We start from the raw sequence: 17,651 nt of genomic DNA, 5'->3' as shown, positions 1-17,651 counted from the left end.
CTGCAGTCACAACTACAGTAGCACCAATCACAACAGCAGCAGCATCAACTACAGCAGCACCAATTACAACTGAAGCAGCCACAACTACAACAGCACACAACTACTACCACTGCAGCCACAACTACAACAGCAGCAACCTCGACTACAGCAGCACCAACTACAACTGCAGCAGCCACAACTACAACAGCACCAACTACAACTGCAGCAGTCTCAACTACAGCAGCACTAGCCACAACTTCCGCAGCCCCAACTGCAACAGCACCACCCACAACAGCAGGAACCTCAGCTACAGCAGCACCGAATACAACTGTTGGAGCCACAACAGCACCAACTACAAATGCAGACACTATGACTACAGCAGCACCAACTACAACTGCAGAAGTCACAACCACAGCAATACAAATTACAACTGGTGTAGTCACAACCACAGCAGCTCCAACTGCAACTGCAGCAGCCATAACCACAGCAGTGCCAACTAAAATGGCAGAAATCACAACTACAGCACTACCTACCACAGCAATCAACACTACATCATTACCATCCACACGTGTAGCAGCCACAACTACAGCAGCATCAACTACAACTTCAGCAGTGAAAACCACAGCAGCACCAACTTCAACTGCAGCAGCCACAACTACAGCAGCACCAACTACAACTGCACTATTCTCAACTACAGCAGCACTACCCACAACTTCAGCAGCACCAACTACAACTGCAGCAGCTACTACTACAGCAGCACCAACTACAACTGCAGCAGTCTCAACTACAGCAGCACTATCCACAACTGCAGCAGTCTCAACTACAGCAGCACTATCCACGACTTCAGCAGCACCAATCCCAACTTCAGCAGCCTCAACTTCAGCACCACCAAGTGCAACCACTGCAGCACCAACCGCACCAGCAGTAGCATCAACTACAGTACAACTATCCACAAATTTAGCAGCACCAACCACAACAGCAGCAGCCTCAACTACAGCAGCACCAACTACAACTGCAGCAGCCACATCTACAACAGCACCAACTACAAATGCAGCAGCCTCAACTACAGCAGCACCAACAACAACTGGAGCAGCCACAACTACAGCTGCACTAATGACAACTGCAGCCACAAAAACTACAGCAGTACCAACTACAGCAGTCACAACCACAGTAATACAAACTACAACAGGTGTAGTCACAACCACAGCAGCTCCAACTACAACTGCAGCAGCCACAACTACAGCAGTACCAACTGCAATGGCAGAAATCACAACTACCGCACTACCAACCACAGCAGTCACAACTACATCATTACCATCAACAACTGTAGCAGCCACAGCTACCACAGCATCAACTACAACTTCAGCAGTGACAACCACAGCAGCACCAACTACAACTGCAGCAGTGACAACTACAGTAGCACCAGCTACTACTACTGCAGCAGTCACAACTACGGAAGCATTAAACACAACTGTTCCAGTGACAGCTACAGCAGCCCCATCCACAACTGGACTAGTCACAACCACAGAAGCACCAACTACATCTGTAGCAGCCACGACTACAGCAGCAGCAGCACCCCAAACCACAAAAAGTAATCCAGGAACAAGAACTTTTTCCTTCTACTTCATAATTACAATGGAAATGAAATACGAAGATGGTTACTCCAATAGGAATTCAGACATTTTCATAAACTTCAGGAAAAGGATTAATACTCTAGTAAGTACAAATTTAAAACTTTGTGAAACTAAATAATTTTATACATTAGGAGGCAATAACCAAAATACACTGTAAGGTCTACTTAAAGTGGATCCGAGATGAACTTTTACTCATTGCATAATTGTGTTCCTTTCCTATTGTTTATGGGGCATTCCTCAAGCCAAATACTTGTTTGTTTTTGTTTTAATACTCTAATTCCCTATAAACTAAATAAACCACGCCCACAGCTTTTCAGAGAGCCTTGGCAGTAGCAAGGGCTCATGGGAGCTCAGTCTGGGCAGGAGGAGGAGGAGGTGTTACTAGCCATTGATTTCAGAGGCAGAGGGGAGGAGGGATGAGGGGGGATTAGGTTTTTTCACAGGCTTAGTGATCAAGATACATATAAGCCTGCCTTGGGATCCTTGGATTCGCTTGGAACATCCAAATCTAGAGGCATCTCTTATCTCTAGGCTGTAGGGTGGACCCCTCCTCTTCTTCTTCTTCCTTCTGCTCTTACCTCCTCTTCCTTCTCACTTATCTTTCCCCCCTTTCTCTTTCCTTTTTTTTTTCTTTTTCTTTCCCCCCTCCCCATATCTTAACCACCCCTGTAATGATGCTACTGGCTATAATCCTTCCTGTCTTGCTTGCCTATCACTAGACGGCAGGCTCCCAGGACCGAAATTAGAAAGACCCAATATTGACTTGGGTCTCCCCATGCCCCTACATTTCCTTCAGCAAGCCCCAGGTAGCTGGACTAAATCCCCTGAGGGCTCAGTATAACCTCCAGGCAGTGATACCTCGTTTTCTACAAGCAAGTTGGTCAATAATTACTAGGAGTATCACGGATGACCCCACATCCCCCCCTCCTACTATGCAATGTTTGTATGATGAGCTTATCTGCATCAGGCGTTTCCCTTGTTCTTGCCATGATGTTTTTTCTTTTATGCACTGTTTGTTTGTCAAAAAATTTCAATAAAACTTTGAAATACAAGATACATATAAGCCTGCCTGTGTGTAATGTTTACAAACAACATGGCTGCTGTCGTATCACAGGAAGAAATAATCATTTTCTATTAAAGCTGTTTGCAGCTATATTTGCTGTGTAAACGATCTAAACTTTAGATAAGATATATAGACAAGTTACGTGTTATAGTTAGTTTTTCATCTCGGATCCACTTTAAGTCATTTCAAATGGGTTGATTCACAAATCTTTTCAGCATTTGTCATTAAATAACTGTTTTTATCTGTTTTTTTAGTTTATGTATAAAAATAAAGCTGGAAAAGTTATACCGAAACTAAGTTAATCATAAACATCCTGTTTTGATGTTTTTAACATGGAAAGAGGTGAAGTTATTTTATAGATAAGGTAAGTAATAGATAAAGAGAAATGATTTGTGAGAAAAGCTTTATGAATCAACCCCGAAGATTACATACTCAGAATTTTCTAAGTAGGGCATCCTTCCTATGAAATGAGTAGAAACCCTCAGGTAACAGATCATAAATGTCTTCTGCCAGCATGTGTAAGCAAGTATCCCAGCCACTCCATATCCCTTCATCAATGCATGCTGAGAGTGATGAAGGAGTTTGGGAGGCAATTAGTGGAACTGATTTGATAAGGCTTTTCTAGGATAGAAATCACAGGACACTATAGACCAGTGTTTCTCAACATTTTATTGGTATGTACCCCTTATAAAACCCTGTACTCACCAAGTACCCCCTGGCATAGTAAATATTAGGGATGGGACGACGAATCCGGCGAATCCACGAATCCCTCGAATACTGGGAAATATTCGAGATTCGTGGATTCGAATCCCGACGCCATTTTCCACTTTGCGAATCCGCCGAATCCCGACGCTGCATTGCCGCGCATCCGCCGCTCGCACTCGTCCTCGTCCTCCTCTGAGCCCCCCCCCCCCCGCGTCTCCTCCGCCCGCCCCGCGCCTCCTCCGCCCGCCCGCATACATTGTATCAACTCACCTGTCCAGTGGAGCGCAGAGCGGCAGACCTCTCGCTCACTTCCTGGTTCCCTCTAGTGATGGCTTTTACAATGACGTCATCAGTAAAAGCCGGTCCGGCCACTAGAGGGAACCGAGAAGTAACGAGGAGGTCTGCCGCTCTGCGCACCACTGGACAGGTGAGTTGATACTTATGCAGGCACGGGGGACGGAGGAGGCCGTGGGGGTGAGCGGAGGAGGCACGGGGGGGAGGGGGAGCGACACCTACACCTACCTACCTACCTACCTACCTCTATACCTCCCTCTATACCTACCTAAAGGCCCCCTATACGTACCTACCTACCTACCCGCCACTATACCTACCTACCTACAGGCCCCTATACCTACCTAAAGGATACGTACCTACCTACCACTATCCCTACCTACCTACAGGCCCCTATACCTACCTACCTACCTACATACCTACCTATACTTAAGGCCCTATACCCTGCTACCTATACTGATGGTCCCTTTAACTACCTACCTACCTACAGGACACTATACCTACCTACCTACTGGCCACTATGCCTACCTACCTACAGGCCACTATACCTACCTACCTACATACCTACCTATACTTAAGGCCCTATACCCTGCTACCTATACTGAAGGTCCCTTTAACTACCTACCTACCTACCTACAGGACACTATACCTACCTACCTGATGGCCACTATACCTACCTACCTAAAGGCCCCCTATACCTACCTAAAGGCCCCCTATATGTACCTACCTACCTACCTACCTAAAAGCCCCTATACCTACCTAAAGGCCCCTATACCTACCTACCTACCTACCTAAAGGCCCCTATACCTACCTACCTACATATCTACCTATACTTAAGGCCCTATACCCTGCTACCTATACTGAAGGTCCCTTTAACTACCTACCTACCTACCTACCTACAGGACACTATACCTACCTACCGGCCACTATACCTACCTACCTACAGGCCACTATACCTACCTAAAGGCCCCCTATACGTACCTACCTACCTAAAGGCCCCCTTTACGTACCTACCTACCTAAAGGCCCCTATACCTACCTACCTACCTAAAGGCCCCTATACCTACCTACAGGCCTCTATACCTACCTACCTACCTACCTACCTAAAGGCCCCTATACCTACCTAAAGGCCCCCTATACGTGCCTACCTACCTAAAGGCCCCTATACCTACCTACCTAAAGGCCCCTATACCTACCTACCTACCTACATACCTACCTATACTTAAGGCCCTATACCCTGCTACCTATACTGAAGGTCCCTTTAACTACCTACCTACCTACAGGACACTATACCTACCTACCTACTGGCCACTATACCTACCTACCTACAGGCCACTATACCTACCTACCTACATACCTACCTATACTTAAGGCCCTATACCCTGCTACCTATACTGAAGGTCCCTTTAACTACCTACCTACCTACCTACAGGACACTATACCTACCTACCTACTGGCCACTATACCTACCTACCTAAAGGCCCCCTATACCTACCTAAAGGCCCCCTATACGTACCTACCTACCTACCTACCTAAAGGCCCCTATACCTACCTACCTACATACCTACCTATAATTAAGGCCTCTATATACCCTGTTACCTATACTGAAGGCCCATATACCCTGCTACCTATACTGAAGGCCCATATACCCTGCTACCTATACTGAAGGCCTATATACCTTGCTACCTATACTGAAGGCCCATATACCCTGCTACCTATACTGAAGGCCTATATACCCTGCTACCTATACTGAAGGCCTATATACCCTGCTACCTATACTGAAGGCCCATATACCCTGCTACCTATACTGAAGGCCCATATACCCTGCTACCTATACTGAAGGCCCATATACCCTGCTACCTATACTGAAGGCCCATATACCCTGCTACCTATACTGAAGGCCCATATACCCTGCTACCTATACTGAAGGCCTATATACCCTGCTACCTATACTGAAGGCCCATATACCCTGCTACCTATACTGAAGGCCCATATACCCTGCTACCTATACTGAAGGCCCATATACCTTGCTACCTATACTGCAGGCCCCTATACCTTGCTACCTATACTGAAAGCTACCAATATTGAAGGCACCCATACCTAGCTAGCTATACTGAAGGCACCTTTACCTCGCTACCTATACTGCGGGCAACTATACCACGGATCGCACAATTCTTATGTGCAGGATTCGTTAGATTCGGGATTCGAAAGGTTCGAGATATTCGAGAACCTTTTCGGATTCGGATTCGAAAAAATTGTGGATTCGTCCCATCCCTAGTAAATATTATCACAAGTACCCCTTAACAAATACATATTTAATCGTAGTACATGATAACTGGTTGTAAACAATTTCCAAGCATTTAGGGCCTGTTCAGACTATGCGCGTTCCTAGACGTTTTCAGGGAATGTGTCCGGATACCAAAAACGCATAGAAACGGCTCCTAATGCTTTTGAATGGGCTAGTTCACATGTATGCGTATAAGACGCATACGTTTCTTATCCGCATTGCTGCACGCAGTTCTGTGCGTCACGCATAGAAACGGACGCAATGAAAGTCTATGGACGCGTATCAAAAACGCGTACTATTGCGTTTTTAGCATCCGTTTTCCTCTGCGGTTCCCATAATTCTTTTTTTTCCCCTGGGTCACGTGTGTGTGCAAAACGCAATAGAATACGCATTAGAACGCAAGAAAAACGCATGCGTTTTTCAACTTGCGTTTCTTTGATTTTAAACGCATTCTTCATACGCAGATAGTCTGAACAGGCCCTTACTGTTGCTTTTAATTAGAAAAAAATACTAATTTGGTGTTTATATAGGATTTATAATTTACTAAAACTCAAAATTTGTTACTCTTGGTCAAGTATATCAAGCCTGAGTACCCCCTGGAACCATCAGAAGTACCCCCTGGGGTACGCGTACCGCATGTTGAGAAACTAGGCTATAGACAATCCTCAAAAATTGGTTGGGTGAAGTTAATGTACACTACTCCTTAGTAAATAGGCATTCACATATGACAACAGCTGAATATGCAAAAGACCAGACAAACACTGATCAAGCTTTTGTGCAAAACTGAACCAATAATAAGGACACAGTCGGAACTACTTTGTGTTCACATTAGTGATGACCAGAATGGAAGTGTTGAATTCATCCTTTGCCATCCAGGCCTGGGTTTACCTCACAGGAGCCTATAGGCACAGATGTTCTGGCACCTTAGACTTCTATGAACTGACAAACCCCTACCAAACCGTCCTAGCTGTCACTTTTCCCTTACTTCTCTAGTCCGTCATAGTTAGCTACAGATGCCCCTTAGTATTAGGTAGCCAGAAGTACCCTGAATATTAAGTAGCTAGAGGTGCCCCCAAGTATTAGGCAGTTAGAAGCACTGCAGTATTAAGAAGCTAGAGGTGTCCCTGACTGAATGGAGATCTTGTCAGTGGAATGCAGAGAGCAGGGTGAGTAACCTCTCATTTACACTCATCCGAACTCTGCATAGGGAAGGAGGGAGGCACTCAGAGAGAGGAGTGAACTGCCTTTTCTTCATCAGGCGCCCGTAGGCACATGCCTACAGTGCCTTATGGTAAATCCAGCCCTGCTGCCATCATTTCAATGTAACCATTTCTTTCAATGTAACCATCTGTTGCTATGAGGAGAGCAGGAGGGGCAATGGCTTTTATTACGCTGGAACAGCAGAGGCTTCCAGCAAGAGGGGTAAGGAGGGAAAAATGTGCTCAGGGGTCGCTGTGGTTTAAAGATCCAGCATTATGGAAATTCATATGATCTCCTCGGACACTTGTTCACAAACTCCACTCTCAGCTGAAGGCAGAAGAAGAAGGGGGGGAATTATTATTTTTTACTTATTTATATAGCACCAACATATTCAGTAGTGCTGTCCATAGTGCAAAAGAAATATTGGGCAGAAGTTCAAGACACTGTGGCAGGACATCCAGCAATACAAGTACAAATACATACATTGTTAATATGGTTTGAGATATCACTAAAATTGGTATGATAAATTACAGCAAAATTAGAAACAATGGGAGGTCCCAGTCCTTGCAAGTTCCGTGTATCAGGAAGTAGAAACAGTGCAGATTTATTTTAAGATTTGTATCATCTGTAACAAAGCAATGTTTTTGTTGAAAGGGGATGATGCTGTTGCGTATCTTTCAGAGCAGAGAGGACGTTCTGAGTTCAGGTCCGCGTTAAACTGATGCTTCATTTTTTTAGTGGACTGACTCATCAAAGCATTAAGTATAATCTGACTTTTTAATGAAAGCTTGTAGGGTCAGAAATGAATAATTTATGTGTTTTTGCAGGTGCTGGATCTGTTACGAATAAGTCTACCTGCATGTATAAGCGTTGACATTGAGACATTGATGTAAGTTGGATAATGATATTTTTGTCTACTTTACCACTGTCACTAACTAAACAACAAAAATGTGAAAGCTACCATATTTTTTGCACAGTAAGATGCAGCTGGGTTTAGAGGACAAAAAACAGGTAAATGTTCACAACCTGGAACACGGTAAGCCCCCATACACTCAAGTAACCTGCTGCAATCAGAGGAGCCCCCACTATTAGGTAGCAAGATGCAGCCCCCTTCCCCCAGTATAAATATCCAGAGGAGCCCCCATTATTAAATAGCCAGATGCAGCCAGCTAGGTAGCCAGAGATCCTCCCCACCCACAGTACAAGTAGCCAGAGATCCTCCCCCTCTCCACCCACAGTATAAGTAGCCAGAGATCCTCCCCTCCCCACCCACAGTACAAGTAGCCAGAGATCCTCCCCCTCTCCACCCACAGTATAAGTAGCCAGAGATCCTCCCCCTCCCCACCCACAGTATAAGTAGCCAGAGATCCTCCCCCTCTCCACCCACAGTATAAGTAGCCAGAGATCCTCCCCCTCTCCACCCACAGTACAAGTAGCCAGAGATCCTCCCCCTCTCCACCCACAGTACAAGTAGCCAGAGATCCTCCCCCTCTCCACCCACAGTATAAGTAGCCAGAGATCCTCCCCCTCTCCACCCACAGTATAAGTAGCCAGAGATCCTCCCCCTCCCCACCCACAGTATAAGTAGCCAGAGATCCTCCCCCTCTCCACCCACAGTATAAGTAGCCAGAGATCCTCCCCCTCTCCACCCACAGTACAAGTAGCCAGAGATCCTCCCCCTCTCCACCCACAGTACAAGTAGCCAGAGATCCTCCCCCTCTCCACCCACAGTATAAGTAGCCAGAGATCCTCCCCCTCCCCACCCACAGTATAAGTAGCCAGAGATCCCCCACCCACCCACAGTATAAGAAGCCAGAGATCCTCCCCCTCCCCACCCACAGTATAAGTAGCCAGAGATACCCCCCCCCCTCTATACCCACAAGTATAAGTAGCCAGAGATCCTCCCCCTCCCCACCCACAGTATAGGTAGCCAGAGATACCCCCCCCCCCCGTATACCCATAAGTATAAGTAGCCAGAGATCGTTCCCCTCCCCACCCACAGTATAAGCAGCCAGAGATCCTCCCCCTCCCCACCCACAGTATAAGTAGCCAGAGATCCCCCACCCACCCACAGTATAAGAAGCCAGAGATCCTCCCCCTCCCCACCCACAGTATAAGTAGCCAGAGATACCCCCCCCCCTCTATACCCACAAGTATAAGTAGCCAGAGATCCTCCCCCTCCCCACCCACAGTATAGGTAGCCAGAGATACCCCCCCCCCCGTATACCCATAAGTATAAGTAGCCAGAGATCGTTCCCCTCCCCACCCACAGTATAAGCAGCCAGAGATCCTCCCCACCCACAGTATAAGTAGCCAGAGATCCTCCCTCTCCCCACCCACAGTATAAGTAGCCAGAGATCCTCCCCCTCTCCACCCACAGTATAAGTAGCCAGAGATCCCCCACCCACCCACAGTATAAGAAGCCAGAGATCCTCCCCCTCCACACCCACAGTATAAGTAGCCAGAGATACCCCCCCCCCCTCTATACCCACAAGTATAAGTAGCCAGAGATCCTCCCCCTCCCCACCCACAGTATAGGTAGCCAGAGATACCCCCCCCCCCGTATACCCATAAGTATAAGTAGCCAGAGATCGTTCCCCTCCCCACCCACAGTATAAGCAGCCAGAGATCCTCCCCACCCACAGTATAAGTAGCCAGAGATCCTCCCTCTCCCCACCCACAGTATAAGTAGCCAGAGATCCTCCCCCTCTCCACCCACAGTATAAGTAGCCAGAGATCCTCCCCCTCTCCACCCACAGTATAAGTAACCAGAGATCCTCCCGTTCCCCACCCACAGTATAAGTAGCCAGAGATCCTCCCCCTCTCCACCCACAGTATAAGTAGCCAGAGATCCTCCCACCCCACCCCCACACCCACAGTATAAGTATCCAGTGAGGTCCATCTCTACTTCCCTCACCTGCCCCAGAAGTAACCTACACTCCAGGATCCACACGCTGCATATTTTCTTCCTCCATTGCCTGTATCATTAGTAACAGTGCATGAGAGCAAGTCATCACATGGAGCACTGTTACTAATTACTAATGCAACACACGGAAGGAGGAATAAGATTTTCAGCATGTAGATCACAGTAATCACTCTCAGCATCTGCCCGCATTTGTCGCCCTCTGCCGCTGCGCCCCAGATGGGAACCCACCTGCCCCTAAAATGGTGCTGGTCACAGGTTTATATAGTCAAGCAGCCAAGCATGCATCTACATGTGAAAGCCTACTACAAACCTTCAATTTTGATTGGCAACTTACCTTCACCACTCTAAACTAGACAAATGGCTATGGTAGGTGGAGCAGTGCTTTTCAGTGCTGCTAGATTTGGGAGCAGCCAGCACCGCCATAGACTGTAATGGGAATCAGTCTATGGCGGCGCTCAGTGAGTAACGTCGGTGCCGTCAGAAGGCGGAGCTGAAGTTGCTTAAAAAACACAAAACACAATAATTCGGCCTCCAGCTATCGCTGGAAGCCGAATTATATCATTCCCCCACTATCCATGGCGGCCTGGAGGGGGAATAATAATTATTGCGGCCGGGACTTGTGCAGCAGCAGGATCAGCCATATACCGGCTGTATCCTGCGCCCAAGTCTACCGGCGCCGAATTGAAATGTACGCATGGTAGGGATTAAGGTAGCCATACATCTAGCGATTCTGATTCAATTGACAAAGCGATCGACTTTAATAAGGAATCAAATTCAGTATGGTTGATCGAAATTCGATCGACTAGTAACCCACACACTACAAACTATATCCTATGCGATTCACCTTCACATTCGATTTGACCGATGTTGTGTCTCCATGCTCTGAATGCAAAAATCGATTCAGAGTCAATCGAATGACATGTGAAAAGTAGCCGATTCCTGTGTAAATGTAACCGCTGTTTTCATTTATTAACCACTTGCCGACCGCCTACTTCATATTGGCGGCGGCAAAGTGGCAGCCCCAGGACCACGTAACGCAGATTGGCGTCAGGTCCTGGGGCACTCTCTGGCCGGGGATCGCGCGCTGGGATGCGCGCGCATCCACCGGCAATAGGCTCCGCCCACCCGCGACGTCAACCCGCCGGCCAATCGGAAGCGCCGGCGGGTTGTTAACCCGACGATCCCCGGATAGGAAGCGTATAATACGCTTTGTAATGTTTACAAAGTGTATTATACAGGCTGCCTCCTGCCCTGGTGGTCCCAGTGTCCGAGGGACCACCAGGGCAGGCTGCAGCCACCCTAGTCTGCACCCAAACACACTGATCTGCCCCCCCCTGCCGCCTGATCGCCCACAGTACCCCTCAGACCCCCCCCTGCCCACCCCCCAGACCACCATTTGCACACAATCACCCCCCTAATCACCCATCAATCACTCCCTGTCACTATCTGTCAACGCTATTTTTTTTTTTAGTCCCTAAACTGCCCCCTGCTCCCTCCTGATCACCCCCCCACCCCTCAGATTCTCCCCAGACCCCCCCAGACCCTCCCCCCCTGTGTACTGTATGCATCTATCCCCCCTGATCACCTGTCAATCACCCGTCAATCACCCATCAATCACCCGTCAATCACCCATCAATCACCCCCTGTCACTGCCACCCATCAATCAGCCCCTAACCTGCCCCTTGCGGGCAATCTGATCACCCACCCACACCAATAGATCGCCCGCAGATCCGACATCAGATCACCTCCCAAATCCATCGTTTACATCTATTCTCTCCTCTAAACACCCACTAATTACCCATCAATCACCCATCAATCACCCCCTATCACCACCTGTCACTGTTACCCATCAGATTAGACCCTTGCGGGCACCCAATCGCCCGCCCACACGCTCAGATTGCCCTCAACCCCCCCACTTATCCATTCGCCAGTGCATTATTTACATCCGTTCTTCCCTGTAATAACCCACTGATCACCTGTCAATCACCCCCTGTCACTGCCACCCATCAATCACCCCCTGTCACTGCCACCCATCAATCAGCCCCTAACCTGCCCCTTGCGGGCAATCTGATCACCCACCCACACCAATAGATCGCCCGCAGATCCGACATCAGATCACCTCCCAAATCCATCGTTTACATCTATTCTCTCCTCTAAACACCCACTAATTACCCATCAATCACCCATCAATCACCCCCTATCACCACCTGTCACTGTTACCCATCAGATTAGACCCTTGCGGGCACCCAATCGCCCGCCCACACGCTCAGATTGCCCTCAAACCCCCCTTATCGATTCGCCAGTGCATTATTTACATCCGTTCTTCCCTGTAATAACCCACTGATCACCTGTCAATCACCCCCTGTCACTGCCACCCATCAATCACCCCCTGTCACTGCCACCCATCAATCAGCCCCTAACCTGCCCCTTGCGGGCAATCTGATCACCCACCCACACCAATAGATCGCCCGCAGATCCGACATCAGATCACCTCCCAAGCGCAGTGTTTACATCTATTCTCTCCTCTAAACACCCACTAATTACCCATCAATCACCCCCTATCACCACCTGTCACTGTTACCCATCAGATTAGACCCTAATCTGCCCCTTGCGGGCACCCAATCACCCGCCCACACGCTCAGATTGCCCTCAGACCCCCCCCCCCTTATCAATTCGCCAGTGCAATATTTACATCTGTTATTCCCTGTAATAACCCACTGATCACCTGTCAATCACCCATCAATCACCCCCTGTCACTGCCACCCATCAATTACCCCCTGTCACTGCCACCCATCAATCAGCCCCTAACCTGCCCCTTGCGGGCAATCTGATCACCCACCCACACCAATAGATCGCCCGCAGATCCGACATCAGATCACCTCCCAAGTGCAGTGTTTACATCTCTTCTCTCCTCTAAACACCCACTAATTACCCATCAATCACCCCCTATCACCACCTGTCACTGTTACCCATCAGATTAGACCCTAATCTGCCCCTTGCGGGCACCCAATCACCCGCCCACACCTCAGAACGCCCTCAGACCCCAGCCCTGATCACCTCGCTAGTGCATTGCTTGCATCTATTTCCCCCCTCTAATCACACCTTGAGACACCCATAAATCACCTCCTGTCACCCCCTAGCACACCTACCCATCAGATCAGGCCCTAATTTGCCCCATGTGGGCTCCTGATCACTCGGCCAAACCCTCAGATCCCCCTCAGACCCCCTTCCGATCACCTCCCCAGTGCATTGATTGCATCTATTTTCCCCTCTAACCGCCCCCTGAGACACCCATCAATCACCTCCTGTCACCCCCCTAGCACTCCTATCCATCAGATCAGGCCCAATACATCCTGTCATCTAAGAGGCCACCCTGCTTATGACCGTTTCCACAAAATTTGCCCCCTCATAGACCACCTGTCATCAAAATTTGCAGATGCTTATACCCCTGAACAGTCATTTTGAGAAATTTGGTTTCCAGACTACTCACAGTTTTGGGCCCGTAAAATGCCAGGGCAGTATAGGAACCCCACAAGTGACCCCATTTTAGAAAGAAGACACCCCAAGGTATTCTGTTAGGTGTATGATGAGTTCATAGAAGATTTTATTTTTTGTCAAAAGTTAGCGGAAATTGGATTTTTATTGTTTTTTTCACAAAGTGTCATTTTTCACTAACTTGTGACAAAAAATAAAATCTTCTATGAACTCACCATACCCCTAACGGAATACCTTGGGGTGTCGTCTTTCTAAAATGGGGTCACTTGTGGGGTTCCTATACTGCCCTGGCATTTTAGGGGCCCTTAACCGTAGGGAGTAGTCTAGAAAACAAATGCCTCAAAATGACCTGTGAATAGGACGTTGGGCCCCTTAGCGCACCTAGGCTGCAAAAAAGTGTCACACATGTAGTATCGCCATACTCAGGAGAAGTAGTATAATGTGTTTTGTGGTGTATTTTTACACATACCCATGCTGGGTGGGAGAAATCTCTCTGTAAATGGACAATTGTGTGTAAAAAAATCAAAAATGTGTCATTTACAGAGATATTTCTCCCACCCAGCATGGTTATATGTAAAAATACACCACAAAACACATTATACTACTTCTTCTGAGTACGGCGATACCACATGTGTGACACTTTTTTGCAGCCTAACTGTGCTAAGGGGCCCAAAGTCCAATGAGTACCTTTAGGATTTCACAGGTCATTTTGAGACATTTGGGTTCAAGACTACTCCTCACGGTTTAGGGCCCCTAAAATGCCAGGGCAGTATTGGAACCCCACAAATGACCCCATTCTAGAAAGAAGACACCCCAAGGTATTCCGTTAGGAGTATGGTGAGTTCATAGAAGATTTTATTTTTTGTCACAAGTTAGCGGAAATTGATATGTATTGTTTTTTTTTTCACAAAGTGTCATTTTCCGCTAACTTGTGACAAAAAAAAAATCTTCTATGAACTCACCATACCCCTAACGGAATACCTTGGGGTGTCTTCTTTCTAAAATGGGGTCACTTGTGGGGTTCCTATACTGTCCTGGCATTTTAGGGGCCCTAAACCGTGAGGAGTAGTCTAGAATCCAAATGCCTCAAAATGACCTGTGAATAGGACGTTAGGCCCCTTAGCGCACCTAGGTTGCAAACAAGTGTTACACATGTGGTATCGCCGTACTCAGAAGAAGTAGTATAATGTGTTTTGAGGTGTATTTTTATACATACCCATGCTGGGTGGGAGAAATCTCTCTGTAAATGGACAATTGTGTGTAAAAAAAATCAAATAATTGTCATTTACAGAGATATTTCTCCCACCTAGCATCTGTATGTGTAAAAATACACCCCAAAACACATTATACTACTTCTCCTGAGTACGGCGGTACCACATATGTGGCACTTTTTTGCACCCTAAGTGCGCTAAGGGGCCCAAAGTCCAATGAGTGCCTTTAGGATTTCACAGGTCATTTTGCGACATTTGGTTTCAAGACTACTCCTCACGGTTTAGGGCCCCTAAAATGCCAGGGCAGTATAGGAACCCCACAAATGACCCCATTTTAGAAAGAAGACACCCCAAGGTATTCCGTTAGGAGTATGGTGATTTCATAGAAGATTTTATTTTTGTCACAAGTTAGCAGAAAATGACACTTTGTGAAAAAAAACAATTCAAATCAATTTCCGCTAACTTGTGACAAAAAAAAAAAATCTTCTATGAACTCACCATCCTCCTAATGGAATACCTTGGGGTGTCTTCTTTCTAAAATGGGGTAATTTGTGGGATTCCTATACTGTCCTGGCATTTTAGGGGCCCTAAACCGTGAGGAGCAGTCTTGAAACGAAATTTCTCAAAATGACCTGTGAAATCCTAAAGGTACTCATTGGACTTTGGGCCCCTTAGCGCAGTTAGGGTGCAAAAAAGTGCCACACATGTGGTATCGCCGTACTCAGGAGAAGTAGTATAATGTGTTTTGGGGTGTATTTTTCCACATACCCATGCTGAGTGGGAGAAATATCTCTATAAATTGACAATTGTGTGTAAAAAAAATAAAACAATTGTCATTTACGGAGATATTTCTCCCACCCAGCATGGGTATGTGTAAAAATACACCCCAAAACACATTATACTACTTATCCTGAGTACGGCAATACCACATGTGTGGCACTTTTTTGCAGCCTAACTGCGCTAAGGGGCCCAAAGTCCAATGAGCATCTTTAGGCTTTACAGGGGTGCTTACAATTAGGCACCCCCCAAAATGCCAGGACAGTGAACACACCCCACAAATGACCCCATTTTGGAAAGTAGACACTTCAAGGTATTCAGAGAGTAGCATAGTGAGTCCGTGGCAGATTTCATTTTTTTTTGTCGCAAGTTAGAAGAAATGGAAACTTTTTTTTTGTTTTGTTACAAAGTGTCATTTTCCGCTAACTTGTGACAAAAAATAAAATCTTCTATGAACTCACCATGCCTCTCACTGAATACTTTGGGATGTCTTCTTTCCAAAATGGGGTCATTTGGGGGGGATTTGTACTATCCTGGAATTTAAGCCCCTCATGAAACCTGACAGGTGCGCAGAAAAGTCAGAGATGCTTGAAAATGGGAAAATTCACTTTTGGCACCATAGTTTGTAAACGCTATAACTTTTACCCAATCCAATAAATATACACTGAATGGTTTTTTTTTTATCAAAGACATGTAGCAGAATAACTTTCGCGCTCAAATGTATAGGAAATTTTACTTTATTTGAAAAATGTCAGCACAGAAAGTTAAAAAAGTCATTTTTTTGACAAAATTCATGTCTTTTTTGATGAATATAATAAAAAGTAAAACTCGCAGCAGCAATCAAATAGCACCGAAAGAAAGCTGTATTAGTGACAAGAAAAGGAGGTAAAATTCATTTAGGTGGTAGGTTGTATGACTGAGCAATAAACCGTGAAAGCTGCAGTGGTCCGAATGGAAAAAAAGGCTCTGGTCCTTAAGGGGTTTTATGACTGCAGTCCTTAAGTGGTTAAAGAGAGCCCGAGGTGGGCTAAAAAAAAAAAAAAAAAAAAAGTAGGATACCTACCTGATCCGCAGGGCTGAGCAGATCAGGTAGCCCAAAAAAACTGCAGCTCCCTGCCGCTCCTGTGGGCAGCAATGGCCTACTTTCACTAGCGTGAGTCCTGGGTCACGACGCTGCACTGAGAGACTGTGTTGTCTCTCATAGCGTGCAGTGAGGCAGGGGATCAGCAGGAGGCGCGGGCTGGGGGAGAGAGCTGCCCAATGTCAGCTCAGGAAACCCTGCAGGAACACCTCTGGTGGGCGTTTTAAACAAGGAATTCCTCTCCCCTGCGTTTACCTCCGAGTTAGGGACAAATCTTGTAGCTAAACTTGGAGGGCTATAGCGTGGCAAGGGGTGGCAGAGAGCGGCGGTGGGGGGACACAGAGCCATGTCATTAGGCAGAGAACATGCCTCTGTGTCCCATCTGCCCCCTGAAGATCCACCTCGGGTCCTCTTTAAGGATTAATTTTATTTTAGACATACTGGGCCATATGCAAATAACTTTTTCTCATGAGTGATCTCCTAGGAGATACATTTCATATTATCTTTTTAAAATAATTTTTAAATATTCTACAATTGAAAAAGTACCCAAAGGATGGTAAAAAAAAAGTACTATCAAAATTACTGTATATTGGACTTGATTCACAAAGCCGTGATAAAACAAATATCACACCTTATCAAAGATATCATACCTTATCAACGTTATTAGAGTAGCATAGCGAGCGCTACAAACTCATGCCTGCTAATTGGCAATGGCACTCATCCCACCCTAAGCCCCTGCGGGTTCGTAGCGCTCACTATGCTACTCTGGTAAGGCGTGTTAACTTTGATAAGGTGTGATATCTTTGATAAGGTGTGATATTTGTTTTATCACGGCTTTGTGAATCAAGCCCATTGAGTATTTTCTTGCTTGCTGGTGGCTTAAAAGGCATTTTATGACAAGGTGTGAAAATATCACAGAGGAGAAAATTCGGGAGAAAAAGTTAATTACATATGGGCTACTAGGAGATAATTTTTCATATTCTGTTTAAAATAACTTTTGAGC

General features: G+C 46.6%; 1 protein-coding gene across 1 annotated transcript in view; it reads left to right on the top strand.

Moving 5' to 3' along the window:
* Positions 1 to 265: 265 nt before the first annotated feature.
* Positions 266 to 17,651, top strand: part of LOC137522050 (uncharacterized) — a 44,117-nt gene continuing 26,731 nt past the window's right edge. The window contains exons 1-2 of the mRNA XM_068242071.1: positions 266 to 1,695; positions 7,986 to 8,047. Coding sequence (XP_068098172.1) covers positions 349 to 1,695; positions 7,986 to 8,047 — 1,409 coding nt within the window. The 5' untranslated portion in view covers positions 266 to 348. The remainder of the gene's footprint in view (positions 1,696 to 7,985; positions 8,048 to 17,651) is intronic.

The sequence above is a fragment of the Hyperolius riggenbachi genome, chromosome 6 (genome assembly GCF_040937935.1).
Source record: "Hyperolius riggenbachi isolate aHypRig1 chromosome 6, aHypRig1.pri, whole genome shotgun sequence".
Lineage (NCBI taxonomy): Eukaryota > Metazoa > Chordata > Amphibia > Anura > Hyperoliidae > Hyperolius > Hyperolius riggenbachi.
The sequence above is the reverse complement of the archived record's forward strand: the minus strand, read 5'-3'. Positions and strand labels throughout refer to the sequence as shown.